General features: G+C 56.1%; 1 protein-coding gene across 1 annotated transcript in view; it reads right to left on the bottom strand.

Annotated features, from left to right (window-relative positions):
* Positions 1–24,615, bottom strand: part of LOC147120839 (L-gulonolactone oxidase-like) — a 292,759-nt gene that overhangs the window by 12,819 nt on the left and 255,325 nt on the right. The window contains exons 9-11 of the mRNA XM_085977204.1: positions 4,763–4,870; positions 2,440–2,516; positions 507–656 (exon numbers count right to left, since the gene is read on the bottom strand). Coding sequence (XP_085833330.1) covers positions 507–656; positions 2,440–2,516; positions 4,763–4,870 — 335 coding nt within the window. The remainder of the gene's footprint in view (positions 1–506; positions 657–2,439; positions 2,517–4,762; positions 4,871–24,615) is intronic.

Raw genomic sequence — 24,615 nt, 5'->3', positions numbered from 1 at the left:
CCTCGAGCCTGTTACACAGGAACAGGAGGAGGCCATTCAGCCCCTCGAGCCTGTTCTGACATTCAGTGAGATCATGTCTGATCTGTACCTTAACTCCATCCACCCGCCTTTCATCGTTAACCCTTTACACTTACGCAACAAAAATATACCTAATGTACAACACTGGGAATCGCAGAACAAGAGAGACCAACCGAGAGAGAGGCAGAGAGAAGAACAGACAGAGAGAAAGAGGCAAAGAAAGAGAGAGAGAGAGAGAGAGAGACAGGAGAGGCAGAGGTGGACACTCCTAGAGACAGGCTGAGAAGTGAGATAGACTAAGAGACAGACAGAAAGAAAGAAAGGAAAAGGGAGGAGTGAGAAGACTGACTGAGTGGGAAGGAAGGAGAGAGAGAAAGAGAGGATTAAAGAGAGAGAGGTGGAGAGGAGAGGAGAGCGAGAGAGCAAGCGAGACACGGCCAGACAGAGAGTGCGTTCCCACAGACAGGGAGCAAGGAGGTGGTGCTTACATGGGCATGGCCCAGTCCGACACATGCTGTTTGAAGAGACACTCGAAGTTGAAAGCATTGTCACTGCGCTTCACCTGCTCGACCTTTGCTGAGTAAACCAGCCAATAGAAGAGGCGAGTGACCCAGGGCAGCAGGCGGGGGACGAAGGCACTGCAAAGGAAGGTCAGAGACAATCAGAACTAAAGCTGTCACCGAGAGGGCAGGCTCACTCCGAGAGGTCACAGCGGGGGTGATGCTGGGGGTTCAAAGGGTGAGGTCACGGGGTGGGGAGGGTCACAGGGTGGAGGTCACGGGGGTGAAGGTTATGGGGGGCAAAGGTGCGGGAGTGTTGGGGTTACGTGAGGCGAGCATGGGGATACAACGTGTCTGAGAGACTGGGTGGTGAGGGACGTGAGGCTCGTGCCCATCTATCCCCTCCTGGCTCAGCTTTACCTGATCCAGTGACACTCGATGGCACAACACCTGGCCAATAAGAAATAGAGGAAGAAGACGAAGGCTGAAGGACCAGGGGGCAGTCTGAGGTCAGACAGACCTCTCACATTTACTCTCGTGGCAGGCCGTGTGTGTGAGTGTGTGTGTGTGAGAGTGTGTGTGTGGGGTGTTTGGGGGGTTGGGGTGGTTGGGGGCTCCTGTATTGAGTCTCCGTTCTGGATTGGCCAAACCAGCTGCAACTCCCTGGTTGGATTTTGGGAATGTTGTTGCCGGGTGTAGCACGGTAACCCTCCACCAGAGGGCGGTGCCGTGCCAGTATTGAGCGGCCTCCTTGTCCCACACTGACTCTGCACCGAATCGCACTGCGATGGCCCAGGGCTAAGCCCAGGATATTTACATCCTATATGGACTCCTCGCAACCCCCAACTCCACCAAGGTGACTTGGTGAGCTTTAAAAGTGCCCTCTCACCTCTGAACGTTGATCCAGAACAACAACAACATTTTGTATTTATATAGTGCCTCGAACATAGTAAAATCTCCCATGGCGTTATCTGACCAAAATTGACACCGAGCCACAGAGGGGGATATTAGGGCAGAAGAGGTATAAAGGCGCATCGTAAAAGAGTAAAGAGTGGTAGCGAGGCGGAGAGGTTTAGGGAGGGAATTCCAGAGCTTAGGGCCCAGGCAGCAGAAGGCACGACCACCGATGGTGGAGCGATTATAATCAGGGATGTTCAAGAGGGTAGAATTAGAGGAGCGCAGATATCTCGGAGGGTTGTGGGGCTGGAGGAGGTTACAGAGATAGGGAGGGGCGAGGCCATGGAGGGATTTGAAAACACGGATGAAAATTTAAAATCGCGGTGTTGCCGGACCGAGAGCCAATGTAGGTCAGCGAGCACAGGGGGTGACGGGTGAATGGGACTTGGTGCGAGTTAGGACACGGGCAGCCGAGTTTTGGATCGCCTCAAGTTTATGGAGGGTGGAACGTGGGCGGCCAGGAGTGTGTTGGAATAGTCGAGTCTGGAGGTGACAAAGACACTCTCCTCTGGAAGATTAACTCCTCGGGTCTCTCCACAGATGCTGCCTGACCCATCTGGATTGTGGGTTTGGCGGGGGTGATGAGGGGTCAGCGACCTTTGCCCCGGGCTCCGGCCCGGAGGGTTTGACAAGGTGAGGAGGTGTCAGCGACCTTTGCCCTGGGCTCCCGCCCAGTGGGTTTGACAAGGTGAGGAGGGGTCAACGACCTTTGCCCTGGGCTCCGGCCCGGAGGGTTTGACAAGGTGAGGAGGGGTCAGCGACCTTTGCCCTGGGCTCCGGCCCGGAGAGTTTGACAAGGTGAGGAGGGGTCAGTGGCCTTTGCCCTGGGCTCCGGCCCGGAGGGTTTGACAAGGTGAGGAGGGGTCAGTGACCTTTGCCCTGGGCTCCGGCCCAGAGGGTTTGACAAGGTGAGGAGGGGTCAGCGACCTTTGACCCGGGCTCCGGCCCGGAGGGTCTGACTAACCTGATCCACAGTAGGAGCTCGAGCAGGTAGTAGCCAATGGCGTAGTCCCACAGCCAGCTGGAAGCGGCTTTCACTGGCTGTAACACACAAAGCACGCGGCACCCATCAGACCCTTCATCACACAGGGGAATAAACACAGGCATCCGGCACAAAATACAAACTTCGTCACTCCTCCATCTGCTGCAGGAGGGGGAACCGATTGATTCTGCTCAGTCTCTCGGACACACTGTGCCAGTGACCACGGGGGTAACCTGACCCCATTAACTCTGTCCGCGGTGCCAGGGTCCTGCGGGGGTCGACTCTCCCCTGACACTGCTGGTTTGGTCCCATCCTCACTGCCTGCTCTCCCCTGCATCAAATCATCACCGAGCTTTGCCAGCGAGCTGCTCAATCACAGGGGGCATCACATCAAGCCCTTGTCTCTCCGAACCTGATGCCCACATTCGGCACCTCCAGCGCTGGGGTGGCGGGGGGGGTCAATGATGGGTGTGGAGGGTGGGGGGGGCTGGGTCTGGGGTGGGGGCTGGGGGCTGGAGCCGGGGGCTGGAGCTTGAGCCGGGGGCTGGAGCCGGGGGCTGGGGGCTGGAGCTGGGGGCTGGAGCCGGGGGCTGGAGCCGGGGGCTGGGGGCTGGAGCCGGGGGCTGGGGGCTGGAGCCGGGGGCTGGAGCCGGGGGCTGGGGGCTGGAGCTGGGGGCTGGGGGTTGGAGCCGGGGGCTGGGGGCTGGGGCCGGGGGCTGGAGCCGGGGGCTGGAGCCGGGGGCTGGGGGCTGGAGCCGGGGGCTGGGGGCTGGAGCCGGGGGCTGGGGGTTGGAGCCGGGGGCTGGGGGCTGGAGCCGGGGGCCGGGGGCTGGAGCCGGGGGCTGGGGGTTGGAGCCGGGGGCTGGGGGCTGGAGCCGGGGGCTGGAGCCGGGGGCTGGGGGCTGGAGCCGGGGGCTGGGGGCTGGAGCCGGGGGCTGGAGCCGGGGGCTGGGGGCTGGAGCCGGGGGCTGGAGCCGGGGGCCGGGGGCTGGAGCCGGGGGCTGGAGCCGGGGGCTGGGGGCTGGAGCCGGGGGCTGGAGCCGGGGGCTGGGGCTGGGGGCTGGGGCTGGAGCCAGGGGCTGGAGCCGGGGGCTGGGGGCTGGAGCCGGGGGCTGGGGCTGGAGCCGGTGGCTGGGGCTGGAGCCGGGGGCTGGGGCTGGAGCCGGGGGCTGGGGCTGGAGCCGGGGGCTGGGGCTGGAGCCGGGGGCTGGGGCTGGAGCCGGGGGCTGGGGCTGGGGGCTGGGGCTGGGGCTGGGGGCTGGAGCCGGGGGCTGGAGCCGGGGGCGGGGGCTGGAGCCGGGGGCTGGGGCTGGGGGCTGGGGCTGGAGCCAGGGGCTGGAGCCGGGGGCTGGGGGCTGGAGCTGGGGGCTGGAGCCGGGGGCTGAGCCGGGGCTGGGGGCTGGAGCCGGGGGCTGGAGCTGGAGCCGGGGGCTGGGGCGGGGGCTGGAGCCGGGGCCTGGGGCTGGAGCCGGGGGCTGGAGCTGGAGCCGGGGGCTGGGGCCTGGGGCTGGAGCTGGGGGCTGGGGCTGGAGCTGGAGCCGGGGGCTGGGGCCTGGGGGCTGGAGCCGGGGGCTGGAGCTGGGGGCTGGGGCTGGAGCTGGAGCCGGGGGCTGGGGCCTGGGGGCTGGAGCCGGGGGCTGGAGCTGGGGGCTGGGGCTGGAGCTGGAGCCGGGGGCTGGGGCCTGGGGGCTGGAGCCGGGGCCTGGGGCTGGAGCCGGGGGCTGGGGGCTGGAGCTGGGGTGGTTATTTCAGGAGCAGGAACCCTGTGGATTTGTCTCCCTTTGTAAGACTGGGTCACTGAGGCTAACCCAGCTCAGTATGGTGAGACAAACTCCTAATCTCACAATTATGTAGGGGGCGAACTCCCTCTGTCTCTCTAAGGAACAAATATTGGCAAATAGATAACAGAAAATCAGGACCAGTTAGCTTAGGAATATCTCGCTGGAAAGTGAGCTGTTCACGGAAACATCAGTAGGGTTGTTTCTGCGGTATTTTTCATGGAATAACGGTATCCTGTTCATCCCTGTATTTTACATAAATAAACCATGTGTTATTGAAGTTGTGATTTATCTTGTTAAGAGTGGTTTTCAATCCATCTCACGTTAAGAAAGCAGCACACACATGTCAGCACGTGTAATATTTCAGCAGCGAGGTTACCCTGGGTCACGCTACTGATTAACTAGATCTTGATCAGTAACAGACGCACTTCAGGTCATCAGGGAGATAAGGGCCGCTTACTGAAGTGATCAGTGATACAGAACCTGAGAGAATATCCAGCACAAAACATAACTAACTCCCACTGCACCTTGTCCGTGTGATCTGCGTAGAAAACTGTAACCTTATCGGTGTGAGGAAACCAGAAGAAACGGAAATACTCCGACTGTTTCAGGTGAGTGTCCAGGTCATTCAGAACCTACAGGAATAAGACAGAGCACTCGGTTATATTACAGGACTGGGCACTCGGTTATATTACAGGACTGGGCACTCGGTTATATTACAGGACTGGGCACTCGGTTATATTACAGGACTGGGCACTCGGTTATATTACAGGACTGGGCACTCAGTTATATTACAGGACTGGGCACTCGGTTATATTACAGGACTGGGCACTCGGTTATATTACAGGACTGGGCACTCAGTTATATTACAGGACTGGGCACTCAGTTATATTACAGGACTGGGCACTCAGTTATATTACAGGACTGGGAACTCAGTTATATTACAGGACTGGGCACTCAGTTATATTACAGGACTGGGCACTCAGTTATATTACAGGACTGGGCACTCGGTTATATTACAGGACTGGGCACTCGGTTATATTACAGGACTGGGCACTCAGTTATATTACAGGACTGGGCACTCAGTTATATTACAGGACTGGGCACTCGGTTATATTACAGGACTGGGCACTCAGTTATATTACAGGACTGGGCACTCGGTTATATTACAGGACTGGGAACTCAGTTATATTACAGGACTGGGCACTCAGTTATATTACAGGACTGGGCACTCAGTTATATTACAGGACTGGGCACTCGGTTATATTACAGGACTGGGCACTCGGTTATATTACAGGACTGGGCACTCAGTTATATTACAGGACTGGGAACTCAGTTATATTACAGGACTGGGCACTCGGTTATATTACAGGACTGGGCACTCGGTTATATTACAGGACTGGGCACTCGGTTATATTACAGGACTGGGCACTCGGTTATATTACAGGACTGGGCACTCGGTTATATTACAGGACTGGGCACTCGGTTATATTACAGGACTGGGCACTCGGTTATATTACAGGACTGGGCACTCGGCACCAGTGTGCCCGCTAATTTTTTTCGGCTGTATGGCCCATTCAAATGTTCGCACATGCGCGGTTTTACCGTTCAAAAGCTGGCGAGCAGCCTGCGCGGGTCCTCCAGACAGTTACGTGGCCGCACAGCTTAATGGGAACATTGCTCAGCACTCAGTTATATTCATCCCTCAACCAACATCACTAAAAAGCAGATGATCTGGTCATTATCACATTGCTGTTTGCGGGAGCTTGCTGTGCGCATATTGACTGCTGTGTTTTCCTACATTACAACAGTGACTCCACTTCACAACGACCTCACTGGCTGCGAAAACTCCTGAGGCGGTGAAGGACACTGTATAAATACACCATTTTCTTCATTTGTTCTTCTACATGCCTGACCTGGCGGCTCACGCGGAGTGAAGCACGGCACAGACGTGATGGGCCGAATGGCTTGCGCCTGTGCTGGATCGCTCGATGAGTGTATAACCAGAGCTGCTGATTTGCAGCGACTCATTTCGCTATGAGACAGGATAAAGGACACAGAGACGGGGAAAAGTTGGCAGAAACTGGGAATTAAAACTTGCCATAAAACTCGCGGAGAATTAGAGCAGAAGGAATTAGACGAAAAAAACCTGAAAGCAGTTCCTGCAGAATATTGTGCTGAGCGGAGCCTGCGGGGACACTGAGCTTTATCAGCTTTATGTGGGTCACTATCCTCAGGCACACACTGAATAGTGCACACACTTGGACAATGATATCAGCAGCGTGTAACTAATAGGAAGACAACAGCAAGATGCAGCTTCTTCAAGCTGGAGAGAGTCGGAGACTGACTCGGCCTCACACACTTTATTTCTGTCTGTGTGGAGATTGAGTTCAGACACAAGAGAAACTTCCAGAAATACATCGTCACACGCACAGACATAAAGGAATAACCGCGCACAACTGTAACTCGGAAAGGTGAGGTTCACACTCTCCTACATAGCGCCTGTACTTCACACCACCCTGTTCACACTCAGACCGCCCCGTTCACACTCATACCGCCCCTGCTCACACTCACACCACCCCTGCTCACACTCATACAGCTCCTGTTCAAACTCATACAGCCACTGTTCACACTCAGCCACTGTTCACACTCAGCCCCTGCTCACACTCATACTGCCCTGTTCACACTCATACCACCCCTGCTCACACTCATACTGCCCCATTCAAACTCATTCCGCCCTGTTCACTCTGATACTGCCCTGTTCACACTTATACCACATGCACACTCACACAACTCCTGCTCACACTCATACCGCCCATTCACACTCATACCACTCCTGCTCACACTCATGCAGCTCCTGTTCAAACTCATACAGCCACTGTTCACACTCAGCTCCTGTTCACACTCAGCCACTGTTCACACTCAGCCACTGTTCACACTCAGCCCCTGCTCACATTCCTGCAGAGTGAATGAATGGCCTAGGAGTGTCATCAAAGTCTGTCAGCAGGAACGATGCAGTTTATTAAAGGCAAATATCTCTTAACAGCAACAATCACAACTAAACTTGCACTGAACAGGGAGCCACCGAGTGACTGGTAAGAGGAGCAAAGATCTGATGGGAGGGAATTTATTCAGCCTTGTGTGTCTCAGTGTCAGCTCCGGTATATGTACAGTACACACAGGGTAAAAGGGAAGGATTCACTCCCGTCAGGGACTGCACAGCCGGTTTTGATTCTGATAGAATGTGTCAGTGAAAAGAGATTCTGGAAAAAAAATTGCTGATTTCTGGGGAGAGGATTTTGAAAAGTTACTTGAGTTTGGTGCTAACTTTGGACTTCAGATTACGTGTAAACTGGGAGGGGAGGGAGTGTGTAAACTGGGAGGGGAGTGAGTGTGTAAACTGGGGGAGCAGGGAGTGTGTAAACTGGGAGGGGAGGGAGTGTGTAAACTGGGAGGGGAGGGAGTGTGTAAACTGGGAGGGGAGGGAGTGTGTAAACTGGGAGGGGAGGAAGTGTGTAAACTGGGAGAGCAGGGAGTGTGTAAACTGGGAGGGGAGGGAGTGTGTAAACTGGGAGGGGAGGAAGTGTGTAAACTGGGAGGGGAGGGAGTGTGTAAACTGGGAGGGGAGGGAGTGTGTAAACTGGGAGGGGAGTGAGTGTGTAAACTGGGGGAGCAGGGAGTGTGTAAACTGGGAGGGGAGGGAGTGTGTAAACTGGGAGGGGAGGGAGTGTGTAAACTGGGAGGGGAGGGAGTGTGTAAACTGGGAGGGGAGGAAGTGTGTAAACTGGGAGAGCAGGGAGTGTGTAAACTGGGAGGGGAGGGAGTGTGTAAACTGGGAGGGGAGGAAGTGTGTAAACTGGGAGGGGAGGGAGTGTGTAAACTGGGAGGGGAGGGAGTGTGTAAACTGGGAGAGCAGGGAGTGTGTAAACTGGGAGGGGAGGGAGTGTGTAAACTGGGAGGGGAGGAAGTGTGTAAACTGGGAGGGGAGAGAGTTTGTAAACTGGGAGAGCAGGGAGTGTGTAAACTGGGAGAGCAGGGAGTGTGTAAACTGGGAGAGCAGGGAGTGTGTAAACTGGGAGAGCAGGGAGTGTGTAAACTGGGAGAGGAGTGAGTGTGTAAGCTGGGAGGGGAGGGAGTGTGTAAACTGGGAGAGCAGGGAGTGTGTAAACTGGGAGGGCAGGGAGTGTGTAAACTGGGAGGGCAGGGAGTGTGTAAACTGGGAGGGGAGGGAGTGTGTAAACTGGGAGAGCAGGGAGTGTGTAAACTGGGAGGGGAGGGTGTGTGTAAACTGGGAGAGCAGGGAGTGTGTAAACTGGGAGAGCAGGGAGTGTGTAAACTGGGAGAGCAGGGAGTGTGTAAACTGGGAGGGGACAGAGTGTGTAAACTGGGAGAGCAGGGAGTGTGTAAACTGGGAGAGCAGGGAGTGTGTAAACTGGGAGGGGAGGGAGTGTGTAAACTGGGAGGGGAGGGAGTGTGTAAACTGGGAGGGGAGGGAGTGTGTAAACTGGGAGAGCAGGGAGTGTGTAAACTGGGAGGGGAGGGAGTGTGTAAACTGGGAGGGGAGGGAGTGTGTAAACTGGGAGGGGAGGGAGTGTGTAAACTGGGAGGGGAGGGTGTGTGTAAACTGGGAGAGCAGGGAGTGTGTAAACTGGGAGAGCAGGGAGTGTGTAAACTGGGAGAGCAGGGAGTGTGTAAACTGGGAGGGGAGGGAGTGTGTAAACTGGGAGGGGACAGAGTGTGTAAACTGGGAGAGCAGGGAGTGTGTAAACTGGGAGAGCAGGGAGTGTGTAAACTGGGAGGGGACAGAGTGTGTAAACTGGGAGAGCAGGGAGTGTGTAAACTGGGAGAGCAGGGAGTGTGTAAACTGGGAGGGGAGGGAGTGTGTAAACTGGGAGGGGAGGGAGTGTGTAAACTGGGAGGGCAGGGAATGTGTAAATTGGGAGAGGAGTGAGTGTGTAAACTGGGAGGGGACAGAGTGTGTAAACTGGGAGGGCAGGGAGTGTGTAAATTGGGAGAGCAGGGAGTGTGTAAACTGGGAGGGCAGGGAGTGTGTAAACTGGGAGGGGACAGAGTGTGTAAACTGGGAGAGCAGGGAGTGTGTAAACTGGGAGAGCAGGGAGTGTGTAAACTGGGAGGGGACAGAGTGTGTAAACTGGGAGAGCAGGGAGTGTGTAAACTGGAAGGGGAGTGAGTGTGTAAAGTGGGAGGGGGGTGAGTGTGTAAACTGGGAGGGGAGTGAGTGTGTAAACTGGGAGAGCAGGGAGTGTGTAAACTTGGAGGGGAGGGAGTGTGTAAACTGGGAGGGGAGTGAGTGTGTAAACTGGGAAGGGAGGGAGTGTGTAAACATGATGGGGAGTGAGGTTGTAAAATCAGAGGGGAGTAAGTGTAACAATGTCCCTCTCTCCCTGGAACAATGTCCCTCTCCCTGGAACAATGTCCCTCCCCCTGGAACAATGTCCCTCTCCCTGGAACAATGTCCCTCTCCCCCTGGAACAATGTCCCTCTCCCCCTGGAACAATGTCCCTCTCCCCCTGGAACAATGTCCCTCTCCCTGGAACAATATCCCTCTCCCCCTGGAACAATGTCCCTTCCCCCGGAACAATTTCCCTCTCCCTGGAACAATGTCCCTCTCCCCCTGGAACAATGTCCCTCTCCCCCTGGAACAATGTCCCTCTGCCTGGAACAATGTCCCTCCCCCTGGAACACTGTCCCTCTCACCCTGGAACACTGTCCCTCCCCCTGGAACAATGTCCCTCTCCCTGGAACAATGTCCCTCCCCCTGGAACAATGTCCCTCTCACCCTGCAACACTGTCCCTCACCCTGGAACAATGTCCCTCTCCCTGGAACAATGTCCCTCTCCCTGGAACAATGTCCCTCTCCCTGGAACAATGTCCCTCTCCCTGGAACAATGTCCCTCTCCCTGGAACAATGTCCCTCACCCTGGAACAATGTCCCTACCCCTGGAACAATGTCCCTCCCCCTGGAACAATGTCCCTCTCACCCTGGAACAATTTCTCTCTCCCCCTGGAACAATGTCCCTCTCCCCTGGAACAATGTCCCTCACCCTGGAACAATGTCCCTCTCCCCCTGGAACAATGTCCCTCCCCCTGGAACAATGTCCCTCTCCCCCTGGAACAATGTCACTCGCCCTGGAACAATGTCCCTCTTCCCCTGGAACAATGTCCCTCTCCCTGGAACAATGTCCCTCACCCTGGAACAATGCCCCTCTCCCTGGAACAATGTCCCTCACCCTGGAACAATGTCTCTCTCCCCCTGGAACAATGTCACTCTCCCCCTGGAACAATGTCCCTCTCCCTGGAACAATGTCCCTCTCACCCTGGAACAATGTCCCTCACCATGGAACAATGTCCCTCTCCCCCTGGAACAATGTCCCTCTCCCCCTGGAACAATGTCCCTCTCCCCCTGGAACAATGTCCCTCTCCCCCTGGAACAATGTCCCTCTCCCCCTGGAACAATGTCCCTCTCCCCCTGGAACAATGTCCCTCTCCCCCTGGAACAATGTCCCTCTCCCCCTGGAACAATGTCCCTCTCCCTGGAACAATGTCCCTCACCCTGGAACAATGTCTCTCTCCCCCTGGAACAATGTCACTCTCCCCCTGGAACAATGTCCCTCTCCCTGGAACAATGTCCCTCTCACCCTGGAACAATGTCCCTCACCATGGAACAATGTCCCTCTCCCCCTGGAACAATGTCCCTCACCCTGGAACAATGCCCCTCTCCCCCTGGAACAATGTCCCTCACCCTGGAACAATGTCCCTCTCCCCCTGGAACAAAGTCCCTCTACCCCTGGAACAATGTCCCTCTCCCTGGAACAATGTCCCTCTCACCCTGGAACAATGTCCCTCTCCCTGGAACAATGTCCCTCTCCCTGGAACAATGTCGCTCTCCCCCTGGAACAATGTCCCTCTCCCCCTGGCACAATGTCCCTCTCCCCCTGGAACAATGTCCCTCTCCCTGGAACAATGTCCCTCACCCTGGAACAATGTCCATCACCCCGGAACAATGTCCATCACCCTGGAACAATGTCCCTCACCCTGGAACAATGTCCCTCTCCCCCTGGAACAATGTCCCTCTCCCTGGAACAATGTCCCTCACCCTGGAACAATGTCCCTCTCCCCCTGGAACAATGTCCCTCCCCCTGGAACAATGTCCCTCTCCCCCTGGAACAATGTCACTCGCCCTGGAACAATGTCCCTCTTCCCCTGGAACAATGTCACTCTCCCTGGAACAATGTCCCTCACCCTGGAACAATGTCCCTCTCCCTGGAACAATGTCCCTCACCCTGGAACAATGTCCCGCTCCCCCTGGAACAATGTCCCTCTCCCCCTGGAACAATGTCCCTCTCCCTGGAACAATGTCGCTCTCACCCTGGAACAATGTCCCTCTCCCTGGAACAATGTCCCTCACCCTGGAACAGTGTCCCTCCCCCTGGAACAATGTCCCTCTCCCTGGAACAATGTCCCTCCCCCTGGAAAAATGTCTCTCTCTCCCTGGAACACTGTCCCTCCCCCTGGAACAATATCCCTCTCCCTGGAACAATGTCCCTCACCCTGGAACAATGTCCATCACCCTGGAACAATGTCCATCACCCTGGAACAATGTCCCTCACCCTGGAACAATGTCCCTCTCCCCCTGGAACAATGTCCCTCTCCCTGGAACAATGTCCCTCACCCTGGAACAATGTCCCTCTCCCCCTGGAACAATGTCCCTCCCCCTGGAACAATGTCCCTCTCCCCCTGGAACAATGTCACTCGCCCTGGAACAATGTCCCTCTTCCCCTGGAACAATGTCACTCTCCCTGGAACAATGTCCCTCACCCTGGAACAATGTCCCTCTCCCTGGAACAATGTCCCTCACCCTGGAACAATGTCCCGCTCCCCCTGGAACAATGTCCCTCTCCCCCTGGAACAATGTCCCTCTCCCTGGAACAATGTCGCTCTCACCCTGGAACAATGTCCCTCTCCCTGGAACAATGTCCCTCACCCTGGAACAGTGTCCCTCCCCCTGGAACAATGTCCCTCTCCCTGGAACAATGTCCCTCCCCCTGGAAAAATGTCTCTCTCTCCCTGGAACACTGTCCCTCCCCCTGGAACAATATCCCTCTCCCTGGATCAATGTCCCTCTCACTGGAACAATGTCCCGCTCCCTGGAACAATGTCCCTCCCCCTGGAACAATGTCCCTCCCCCTGGAACAATGTCCCTCCCCCTGGAACAATGTCCCTCTCCCCCTGGAACAATGTCCCTCTCTCCCTGGAACAATGTCCCTCTCTCCCTGGAACAATGTCCCTCTCACCCTGGAACAATGTCCCTCTCCCTGGAACAATGTCCCTCACCCTGGAACAGTGTCCCTCCCCCTGGAACAATGTCCCTCTCCCTGGAACAATGTCCCTCTCCCTGGAAAAATGTCTCTCTCTCCCTGGAACACTGTCCCTCCCCCTGGAACAATGTCCCTCTCACCCTGGAACAATGTCCCTCACCATGGAACAATGTCCCTCTCCCCCTGGAACAATGTCCCTCTCCCTGGAACAATGTCCCTCTCACCCTGGAACAATGTCCCTCACCATGGAACAATGTCCCTCTCCCCCTGGAACAATGTCCCTCTCCCCCTGGAACAATGTCCCTCTCCCCCTGGAACAATGTCCCTCTCCCCCTGGAACAATGTCCCTCTCCCCCTGGAACAATGTCCCTCTCCCCCTGGAACAATGTCCCTCTCCCCCTGGAACAATGTCCCTCTCCCCCTGGAACAATGTCCCTCTCCCTGGAACAATGTCCCTCACCCTGGAACAATGTCTCTCTCCCCCTGGAACAATGTCACTCTCCCCCTGGAACAATGTCCCTCTCCCTGGAACAATGTCCCTCTCACCCTGGAACAATGTCCCTCACCATGGAACAATGTCCCTCTCCCCCTGGAACAATGTCCCTCACCCTGGAACAATGCCCCTCTCCCCCTGGAACAATGTCCCTCACCCTGGAACAATGTCCCTCTCCCCCTGGAACAAAGTCCCTCTACCCCTGGAACAATGTCCCTCTCCCTGGAACAATGTCCCTCTCACCCTGGAACAATGTCCCTCTCCCTGGAACAATGTCCCTCTCCCTGGAACAATGTCGCTCTCCCCCTGGAACAATGTCCCTCTCCCCCTGGCACAATGTCCCTCTCCCCCTGGAACAATGTCCCTCTCCCTGGAACAATGTCCCTCACCCTGGAACAATGTCCATCACCCTGGAACAATGTCCATCACCCTGGAACAATGTCCCTCACCCTGGAACAATGTCCCTCTCCCCCTGGAACAATGTCCCTCTCCCTGGAACAATGTCCCTCACCCTGGAACAATGTCCCTCTCCCCCTGGAACAATGTCCCTCCCCCTGGAACAATGTCCCTCTCCCCCTGGAACAATGTCACTCGCCCTGGAACAATGTCCCTCTTCCCCTGGAACAATGTCACTCTCCCTGGAACAATGTCCCTCACCCTGGAACAATGTCCCTCTCCCTGGAACAATGTCCCTCACCCTGGAACAATGTCCCGCTCCCCCTGGAACAATGTCCCTCTCCCCCTGGAACAATGTCCCTCTCCCTGGAACAATGTCGCTCTCACCCTGGAACAATGTCCCTCTCCCTGGAACAATGTCCCTCACCCTGGAACAGTGTCCCTCCCCCTGGAACAATGTCCCTCTCCCTGGAACAATGTCCCTCCCCCTGGAAAAATGTCTCTCTCTCCCTGGAACACTGTCCCTCCCCCTGGAACAATATCCCTCTCCCTGGATCAATGTCCCTCTCACTGGAACAATGTCCCGCTCCCTGGAACAATGTCCCTCCCCCTGGAACAATGTCCCTCCCCCTGGAACAATGTCCCTCCCCCTGGAACAATGTCCCTCTCCCCCTGGAACAATGTCCCTCTCTCCCTGGAACAATGTCCCTCTCTCCCTGGAACAATGTCCCTCTCACCCTGGAACAATGTCCCTCTCCCTGGAACAATGTCCCTCACCCTGGAACAGTGTCCCTCCCCCTGGAACAATGTCCCTCTCCCTGGAACAATGTCCCTCTCCCTGGAAAAATGTCTCTCTCTCCCTGGAACACTGTCCCTCCCCCTGGAACAATGTCCCTCTCCCTGGAACAATGTCCCTCTCCCTGGAACAATGTCCCTCTCCCTGGAACAATGTCCCTCTCCCTGGAACAATGTCCCTCCCCCTGGAACAATGTCCCTCCCCCTGGAACAATGTCCCTCCCCCTGGAACAATGTCCCTCTCCCCCTGGAACAATGTCCCTCCCCCTGGAACAATGTCCCTCCCCCTGGAACAATGTCCCTCTCCCCCTGGAACAATGTCCCTCTCCCCCTGGAACAATGTCCCTCTCCCCCTGGAACAATGTCCCTCTCCCCCTGGAACAATGTCCCTCTCCCCCTGGAACAATGTCCCTCTCCCCCTGGAACAATGTCCCTCTCCCCCTGGAACAATGTCCCTCTCCCTGGAACAAAGTCCCTCTCAGCCTGGAACAATGTCCCTCACCCTGGAACAATGTCCCTCGCCCTGGAACAATGTCCCTCTCCCCCTGGAACAATGTCCCTCTCCCCCTGGAACAATGTCCCTCTCACCCTGGAACAATGCCCCTCTCCCCCTGGAACAATGTCCCTCACCATGGAACAATGTCCCTCTCCCCCTGGAACAATGTCCCTCTCCCTGGAACAATGTCCCTCCCCCTGGAACAATGTCCCTCTCAGCCTGGAACACTGTCCGTCCCCCTGGAACAATGTCCCTCCCCCTGGAACAATGTCCCTCCCCCTGGAACAATATCCCTCTCACCCTGGAACAATGTCCTTCTCCCCCTGGAACAATGTCCCTCTCACCATGGAACAATGTCTCTCTCCCCCTGGAACAATGTCCCTCCCCCTGGAACAATGTCCCTCCCCCTGGAACAATGTCCCTCTCCCCGTGGAACAATGTCCCTCTCCCCCTGGAACAATGTCCCTCTCCCCCTGGAACAATGTCCCTCTCCCCCTGGAACAATGCCCCTCTCCCCCTGGAACAATGCCCCTCTCCCCCTGGAACAATGCCCCTCTCCCCCTGGAACAATGTCCCTCTCCCTGGAAAAATGTCCCTCTCACCCTGGAACAATGTCCCTCTCCCTGGAACAATGTCCCTCTCCCTGGAACAATGTCGCTCTCCCCCTGGAACAATGTCCCTCTCCCCCTGGAACAATGTCCCTCTCCCCCTGGAACAATGTCCCTCTCACCCTGGAACAATGCCCCTCTCCCCCTGGAACAATGTCCCTCACCCTGGAACAATGTCCCTCTCCCCCTGGAACAATGTCCCTCTCACCCTGGAACAATGTCCCTCTCCCTGGAACAATGTCCCTCTCCCTGGAACAATGTCGCTCTCCCCCTGGAACAATGTCCCTCTCCCCCTGGCACAATGTCCCTCTCCCCCTGGAACAATGTCCCTCTCCCTGGAACAATGTCCCTCTCCCTGGAACAATGTCCCTCACCCTGGAACAATGTCCCTCACCCTGGAACAATGTCCCTCTCACCCTGCAACACTGTCCCTCCCCCTGGAACAATGTCCCTCTCCCCCTGGAACAATGTCCCTCTCCCTGGAACAATGTCCCTCACCCTGGAACAATGTCCCTCTCCCCCTGGAACAATGTCCCTCCCCCTGGAACAATGTCCCTCTCCCCCTGGAACAATGTCCCTCTTCCCCTGGAACAATGTCCCTCTTCCCCTGGAACAATGTCCCTCTCCCTGGAACAATGTCCCTCACCCTGGAACAATGTCCCTCTCCCTGGAACAATGTCCCTCACCCTGGAACAATGTCCCTCTCCCCCTGGAACAATGTCCCTCTCCCCCTGTAACAATGTCCCTCTCCCTGGAACAATGTCCCTCTCACCCTGGAACAATGTCCCTCACCCTGGAACAATGTCCCTCACCCTGGAACAATGTCCCACTCACCCTGGAACAATGTCCCTCACCCTGGAACAATGTCCCTCTCCCCCTGGAACAATGTCCCTCTCCCTGGAACAATGTCCCTCTCCCTGGAACAATGTCGCTCTCCCCCTGGAACAATGTCCCTCTCACCCTGGAACAATGTCCCTCTCACCCTGGAACAATGTCCCTCACCCTGGAACAACGTCCCTCACCCTGGAACAATGTCCCTCACCCTGGAACAATGTCCCTCTTCCCCTGGAACAATGTCCCTCTCACCCTGGAACAATGTCCCTCTCCCTGAAACAACGTCCCTCACCCTGGAACATTGTCCCTCTCACCCTGGAACAATGTCCCTCTCCCTGGAACAATGTCCCTCTCCCCCTGGAACAATGTCCCTCTCACCCTGGAACAATGCCCCTATCCCCCTGGAACAATGTCCCTCACCATGGAACAATGTCCCTCTCCCCCTGGAACAATGTCCCTCTCCCTGGAACAATGTCCCTCTCACCCTGGAACAATGTCCCTCTCCCTGGAACAATGTCCCTCCCCCTGGAACAATGTCCCTCGCACCCTGGAACACTGTCCGTCCCCCTGGAAAAATGTCCCTCCCCCTGGAACAATGTCCCTCCCCCTGGAACGATATCCCTCTCACCTTGGAACAATGTCTCTCTCCCCCTGGAACAATGTCCTTCTCCCCCTGGAACAATGTCCCTCTCACCATGGAACAATGTCTCTCTCCCCCTGGAACAATGTCCCTCCCCCTGGAACAATGTCCCTCCCCCTGGAACAATGTCCCTCCCCCTGGAACAATGTCCCTCCCCCTGGAACAATGTCCCTCTCCCCGTGGAACAATGTCCTTCTCCCCCTGGAACAATGTCCCTCTCACCATGGAACAATGTCCCTCTCCCCCTGGAACAATGTCCCTCTCCCCCTGGAACAATGTCCCTCTCACCCTGGAACAATGCCCCTCTCCCCCTGGAACAATGTCCCTCACCCTGGAACAATGTCCCTCTCCCCCTGGAACAAAGTCCCTCTTCCCCTGGAACAATGTCCCTCTCCCTGGAACAAAGTCCCTCTCACCCTGGAACAATGTCCCTCTCCCTGGAACAATGTCCCTCTCCCTGGAACAATGTCCCTCTCCCCCTGGAACAATGTCCCTCTCCCCCTGGCACAATGTCCCTCTCCTCCTGGCAAAATGTCCCTCTCCCCCTGGAACAATGTCCCTCTCCCTGGAACAATGTCCCTCACCCTGGAACAATGTCCCTCTCCCTGGAACAATGTCCCTCTCATCCTGGAACAATGTCCCTCACCCTGGAACAATGTCCCTCCTCCTGGAACAATGTCCCTCTCCCCCTGGAACAATGTCACTCGCCCTGGAACAATGTCCCTCACCCTGGAACAATGTCCCTCTCCCTGGAACAATGTCCCTCACCCTGGAACAATGTCCCTCACCATGGAACAATGTCCCTCTCCCCCTGGAACAATGTCCCTCTCCCCCTCGAACAATGTCCCTCTCCCTGGAACAATGTCCCTCTCACCCTGGAACAATGTCCCTCACCATGGAACAATATCCCTCACCCTGGAACAATGTCCCTCTCCCTGGAACAATGTCCCTCTCCCCCTGGAACAATGTCCCTCTCCCCCTGGAACAATGTCCCTCTCCCCCTGGAACAATGTCCCTCTCCCCCTTGTACAATGTCCCTCTCCCCCTGGAACAATGTCCCTCCCCCTGGAACAATGTCCCTCTCCCTGGAACAATGTCCCTCTCCCCCTGGAACAATGTCCCTCTCCCTGGAACAATGTCCCTCTCCACCTGGAACAATGTCCCTCTCCCTGGAACAATGTCCCTCTCCCCCTGGAACAATGTCCCTCTCCCTGGAACAACGTCCCTCTCCCTGGAACAATGTCCCTCTCACCCTGGAACAATGTCCCTCTCACCCTGGAACAATGTCCCTCTCACCCTGGAATAATGTCCCTCACCCTGGAACAATGTCCCACACCCTGGAACAATGTCCCTCTCACCCTGGAACAATGTCCCTCTCACCCTGGAACAATGTCCCTCACCATGGAACAATGTCCCTCTCTCCCTGGAACAATGTCCCTCTCCCTGGAACAACGTCTCTCTCCCTGGAACAATGTCCCTCTCACCCTGGAACAATGTCCCTCTCACCCTGGAACAATGTCCCTCTCACCCTGGAATAATGTCCCTCACCCTGGAACAATGTCCCTCACCCTGGAACAATGTCCCTCTCCCCCTGGAACAATGTCCCTCTCACCCTGGAACAATGTCCCTCACCCTGGAACAATGTCCCTCACCCTGGAACAATGTCCCTCTCCCCCTGGAACAATGTCCCTCACGCTGGAACAGTGTCCCTCTCCCTGGAACAATGTCCCTCACCCTGGAACAATGTCCCTCTCCCCCTGGGACAATGTCCCTCTCCCCCTGGAACAATGTCACTCTCCCTGGAACAATGTCCCTCTCACCCTGGAACAATGTCCCTCTCACCCTGGAACAATGTCCCACACCCTGTAACAATGTCCCTCTCCCCCTGGAACAATGTCCCTCTCCCTGGAACAATGTCCCTCACCCTGGAACAATGTCCCTCTCCGCCTGGAACAATGTCCCTCTCCCCCTGGAACAATGTCCCTCTCCCTGGAACAATGTCCCTCTCACCCTGGAACAATGTCCCTACCCCTGGAACAATGTCCCTCACCCTGGAACAATGTCCCTCTCCCTGGAAAAATGTCCCTCTCCCCCTGGAACAATGTCCCTCTCCCCCTGGAACAATGTCCCTCTCCCCCTTGTACAATGTCCCTCTCCCCCTGGAACAATGTCCCTCCCTCTGGAACAATGTCCCTCTCCCTGGAACAATGTCCCTCTCCCCCTGGAACAATGTCCCTCTCCCTGGAACAATGTCCCTCTCCCCCTGGAACAATGTCCCTCTCCCTGCAACAACGTCCCTCTCCCTGGAACAATGTCCCTCTCACCCTGGAACAATGTCCCTCTCACCCTGGAACAATGTCCCTCTCACCCTGGAACAATGTCCCTCTCACCCTGGAACCATGTCCCTCACCCTGGAACAATGTCCCTCACCCTGGAACAATGTCCCTCTCACCCTGGAACAATGTCCCTCTCACCCTGGAACAATGTCCCTCACCCTGGAACAATGTCCCTCACACCCTGGAACAATGTCCCTCTCACCCTGGAACAATGTCCCTCACCCTGGAACAATGTCCCTCTCCCCCTGGAACAATGTCCCTCTCACCCTGGAACAATGTCCCTCATCCTGGTACAATGTCCCTCTCCCCCTGGAACAATGTCCCTCTCACCCTGGAACAATGTCCCTCTCCCTGGAACAATCTCCCTCACCCTGGAACAATGTCCCTCTCACCCTGGAACAATGTCCCTCTCACCCTGGAACAATGTCCCTCACCCTGGAACAATATCCCGCTCCCCCTGGAACAATGTCCCTCCCTCCCTGGAACAATGTCCCTCCCTCCCTGGAACAATTTCCCTCTCACCCTGGAACAATGTCCCTCACCCTGGAACAATGTCCCTCTCCCCCTGGAACAATGTCCCTCTCACCCTGGAACAATGTCCCTCTCACCCTGGAACAATGTCCCTCACCCTGTAACAATGTCCCTCTCCCTGGAACAATGTCCCTCTCCCCCTGGAACAATGTCCCTCTTCCCCTGGAACAATGTCCCTCTCTCCCTGGAACAATGTCTCTCTCTCCCTGGAACAATGTCCCTCTCACCCTGGAACAATGTCCCTCTCCCTGGAACAATGTCCCTCACCCTGGAACAGTGTCCCTCTCCCTGGAACAATGTCCCTCTCCCTGGAACAATGTCCCTCTCCCTGGAACAATGTCCCTCACCCTGGAACAATGTCCCTCTCCCCCTGGAACAATGTCCCTCACCCTGGAACAATGTCCCTCTCCCTGGAACAATGTCCCTCACCCTGGAACAATGTCCCTCACCCTGGAACAATGTCCCTCACCCTGGAACAATGTCCCTCTCACCCTGGAACAATGTCCCTCTCCCTGTAACAATGTCCCTCTCCCTGTAACAATGTCCCTCTCCCTGGAACAATGTCCCTCTCCCCCTGGAACAATGTCCCTCTTCCCCTGGAACAATGTCCCTCTCTCCCTGGAACAATGTCCCTCTCTCCCTGGAACAATGTCCCTCTCACCCTGGAACAATGTCCCTCTCCCTGGAACAATGTCCCTCACCCTGGAACAGTGTCCCTCTCCCTGGAACAATGTCCCTCTCCCTGGAACAATGTCCCTCTCCCTGGAACAATGTCCCTCTCCCTGGAACAATGTCCCTCACCCTGGAACAATGTCCCTCACCCTGGAACAATGTTCCTCACCCTGGAACAATGTCCCTCTCACCCTGGAACAATGTCCCTCTCCCCCTGGAACAATGTCCCTCTCACCCTGGAACAATGTCTCTCTCACCCTGGAACAATGTCCCTCACCCTGGAACAATGTCCCTCTCCCTGGAACAATGTCCCTCTCCCTGAAACAATGTCCCTCTCCCTGGAACAATGTCCCTCTCCCTGGAACAATGTCCCTCTCCCTGGAACAATGTCCCTCACCCTGGAACAATGTCCCTCTCACCCAGAACAATGTCCCTCTCCCTGGAACAATGTCCCTCTCCCTGGAACAATGTCCCTCTCCCTGGAACAATGTCCCTCTCCCTGGAACAATGTCCCTCTCCCTGGAACAATGTCCCTCTCCCCCTGGAACAATGTCCCTCTCCCCCTTGTACAATGTCCCTCTCCCCCTGGAACAATGTCCCTCCCCCTGGAACAATGTCCCTCTCCCTGGAACAATGTCCCTCTCGCCCTGGAACAATGTCCCTCTCCCTGGAACAATGTCCCTCTCCCCCTGGAACAATGTCCCTCTCCCTGGAACAATGTCCCTTTCCCCCTGGAACAATGTCCCTCTCCCTGGAACAACGTCCCTCTCCCTGGAACAATGTCCCTCTCACCCTGGAACAATGTCCCTCGCACCCTGGAACAATGTCCCTCTCACCCTGGAATAATGTCGCTCACCCTGGAACAATGTCCCACACCCTGGAACAATGTCCCTCTCACCCTGGAACAATGTCCCTCTCACCCTGGAACAATGTCCCTCACCATGGAACAATGTCCCTCTCACCCTGGAACAATGTCCCTCTCACATTGGAACAATGTCCCTCACCCTGGAACAATGTCCCTCACCCTGGAACAATGTCCCTCTCCCCCTGGAACAATGTCCCTCACGCTGGAACAATGTCCCTCTCCCTGGAACAATGTCCCTCACCCTGGAACAATGTCCCTTTCCCCCTGGAACAATGTCCCTCTCCCCCTGGAACAATGTCACTCTCCCTGGAACAATGTCCCTCTCACCCTGGAACAATGTCCCTCTCACCCTGGAACAATGTCCCTCACCCTGGAACAATGTCCCTCTCTCCCTGGAACAATGTCCCTCTCCCCCTGGAACAATGTCTCTCTCCCTGGAACAATGTCCCTCACCCTGGAACAATGTCCCTTTCCCCCTGGAACAATGTCCCTCTCCCCCTGGAACAATGTCCCTCTCCCTGGAACAATGTCTCTCTCACCCTGGAACAATGTCCCTACCCCTGGAACAATGTCCCTCACCCTGGAACAATGTCCCTCTCCCTGGAACAATGTCCCTCTCCCCCTGGAACAATGTCCCTCTCCCCCTGGAACAATGTCCCTCTCCCCCTTGTACAATGTCCCTCTCCCCCTGGAACAATGTCCCTCCCTCTGGAACAATGTCCCTCTCCCTGGAACAATGTCCCTCTCCCCCTGGAACAATGTCCCTCTCCCTGGAACAATGTCCCTCTCCCCCTGGAACAATGTCCCTCTCCCCCTGGAACAATGTCCCTCTCCCTGGAACAATGTCCCTCTCCCCCTGGAACAATGTCCCTCTCCCTGGAACAACGTCCCTCTCCCTGGAACAATGTCCCTCTCACCCTGGAATAATGTCCCTCTCACCCTGGAACAATGTCCCTCTCACCCTGGAACCATGACACTCACCCTGGAACAATGTCCCTGACCCTGGAACAATGTCCCTCTCACCCTGGAACAATGTACCTCTCACCCTGGAACAATGTCCCTCACCCTGGAACAATGTCCCTCTCACCCTGGAACAATGTCCCTCTCACCCTGGAACAATGTCCCTCTCACCCTGGAACAATGTCCCTCTCACCCTGGAACAATGTCCCTCTCACCCTGGAACAATGTCCCTCACCCTGGAACAATGTCCCTCTCCCCCTGGAACAATGTCCCTCTCACCCTGGAACAATGTCCCTCATCCTGGAACAATGTCCCTCTCCCCCTGGAACAATGTCCCTCTCACCCTGGAACAATGTCCCTCTCCCTGGAACAATGTCCCTCACCCTGGAACAATGTCCCTCTCACCCTGGAACAATGTCCCTCTCACCCTGGAACAATGTCCCTCACCCTGGAACAATATACCTCTCCCCCTGGAACAATGTCCCTCCCTCCCTGGAACAATGTCCCTCTCACCCTGGAACAATGTCCCTCACCCTGGAACAATGTCCCTCTCCCCCTGGAACAATGTCCCTCTCACCCTGGAACAATGTCCCTCTCACCCTGGAACAATGTCCCTCTCACCCTGGAACAATGTCCCTCACCCTGTAACAATGTCCCTCTCCCTGGAACAATGTCCCTCTCCCCCTGGAACAATGTCCCTCTCCCCCTGGAACAATGTCCCTCTCCCCCTGGAACAATGTCCCTCTCCCCCTGGAACAATGTCCCTCTCTCCCTGGAACAATGTCCCTCTCACCCTGGAACAATGTCCCTCTCCCTGGAACAATGTCCCTCACCCTGGAACAATGTCCCTCACCGTGGAACAGTGTCCCTCTCCCTGGAACAATGTCCCTCTCCCTGGAACAATGTCCCTCTGCCTGGAACAATGTCCCTCACCCTGGAACAATGTCCCTCACCCTGGAACAATGTCCCTCTCACCCTGGAACAATGTCCCTCTCCCCCTGGAACAATGTCCCTCTCACCCTGGAACAATGTCTCTCTCCCCCTGGAACAATGTCCCTCACCCTGGAACAATGTCCCTCTCCCTGGAACAATGTCCCTCTCCCTGGAACAATGTCCCTCTCCCTGGAACAATGTCCCTCACCCTGGAACAATGTCCCTCTCACCCGGAACAATGTCCCTCTCCCTGGAACAATGTCCCTCTCCCTGGAACAATGTCCCTCTCCCTGGAACAATGTCCCTCTCCCTGGAACAATGTCCCTCTCCCTGGAACAATGTCCCTCTCCCTGGAACAATGTCCCTCTCCCTGGAATAATGTCCCTCTCCCTGGAACAATGTCCCTCACCCTGGAACAATGTCGCTCTCCCTGGAAGGATGTCCCTCTCCCTGGAACAATGTCCCTCACCCTGGAACAATGTCCCTCACCCTGGAACAATTTCCCTCTCCCTGGAACAATGTCCCTCTCCCTGCAACAATGTCCCTCTCCCTGGAACAATGTCCCTCACCCCCTGGAACAATGTCCCTCTCCCCCTGGAACAATGTCCCTCACCCTGGAACAATGTCCCTCACCCTGGAACAATGCCCCTCTCCCCCTGGAACAACGTCCCTCTCCCTGGAACAACGTCCCTCTCCCTGGAACAATGTCCCTCTCACATTGGAACAATGTCCCTCTCACCTTGGAACAATGTCCCTCACCCTGGAACAATGTCCCTCACCCTGGAACAATGCCCCTCTCCCCCTGGAACAACGTCCCTCTCCCTGGAACAACGTCCCTCTCCCTGGAACAATGTCCCTCTCACATTGGAACAATGTCCCTCTCACCTTGGAACAATGTCCCTCACCCTGGAACAATGTCCCTCACCCTGGAACAATGTCCCTCTCCCCCTGGAACAACGTCCCTCTCCCATTGGAACAATGTCCCTCTCACCTTGGAACAATGTCCCTCACCCTGGAACAATGTCCCTCACCCTGGAACAATGTCCCTCTCACCCTGGAACAATGTCCCTCTCACCCTGGAACAATGTCCCTCACCCTGGAACAATGTCCCTCTCACCCTGGAACAATGTCCCACTCACCCTGGAACAATGTCCCTCTCACCCTGGAACAATGTCCCTCACCCTGGAACAATGTCCCTCTCCCCCTGGGACAATGTCCCTCTCCCCCTGGAACAATGTCACTCTCCCTGGAACAATGTCCCTCTCACCCTGGAACAATGTCCCTCTCACCCTGGAACAATGTCCCTCTCACCCTGGAACAATGTCCCTCACCTTGGAACAATGTCCCTCTCCCCCTGGAACAATGTCCCTCTCCCTGGAACAATGTCCCTCACCCTGGAACAATGTCCCTCTCCGCCTGGAACAATGTCCCTCTCCCCCTGGAACAATGTCCCTCTCCCTGGAACAATGTCCCTCTCACCCT

The sequence above is a fragment of the Somniosus microcephalus genome, chromosome 3 (assembly GCF_052327205.1).
Source record: "Somniosus microcephalus isolate GS21.2 chromosome 3, FLI_Smic_1.0, whole genome shotgun sequence".
NCBI classification, from domain to species: domain Eukaryota; kingdom Metazoa; phylum Chordata; class Chondrichthyes; order Squaliformes; family Somniosidae; genus Somniosus; species Somniosus microcephalus.
Note: the sequence above shows the minus strand (reverse complement) of the source record. Positions and strands in the feature narration are given on the sequence as shown.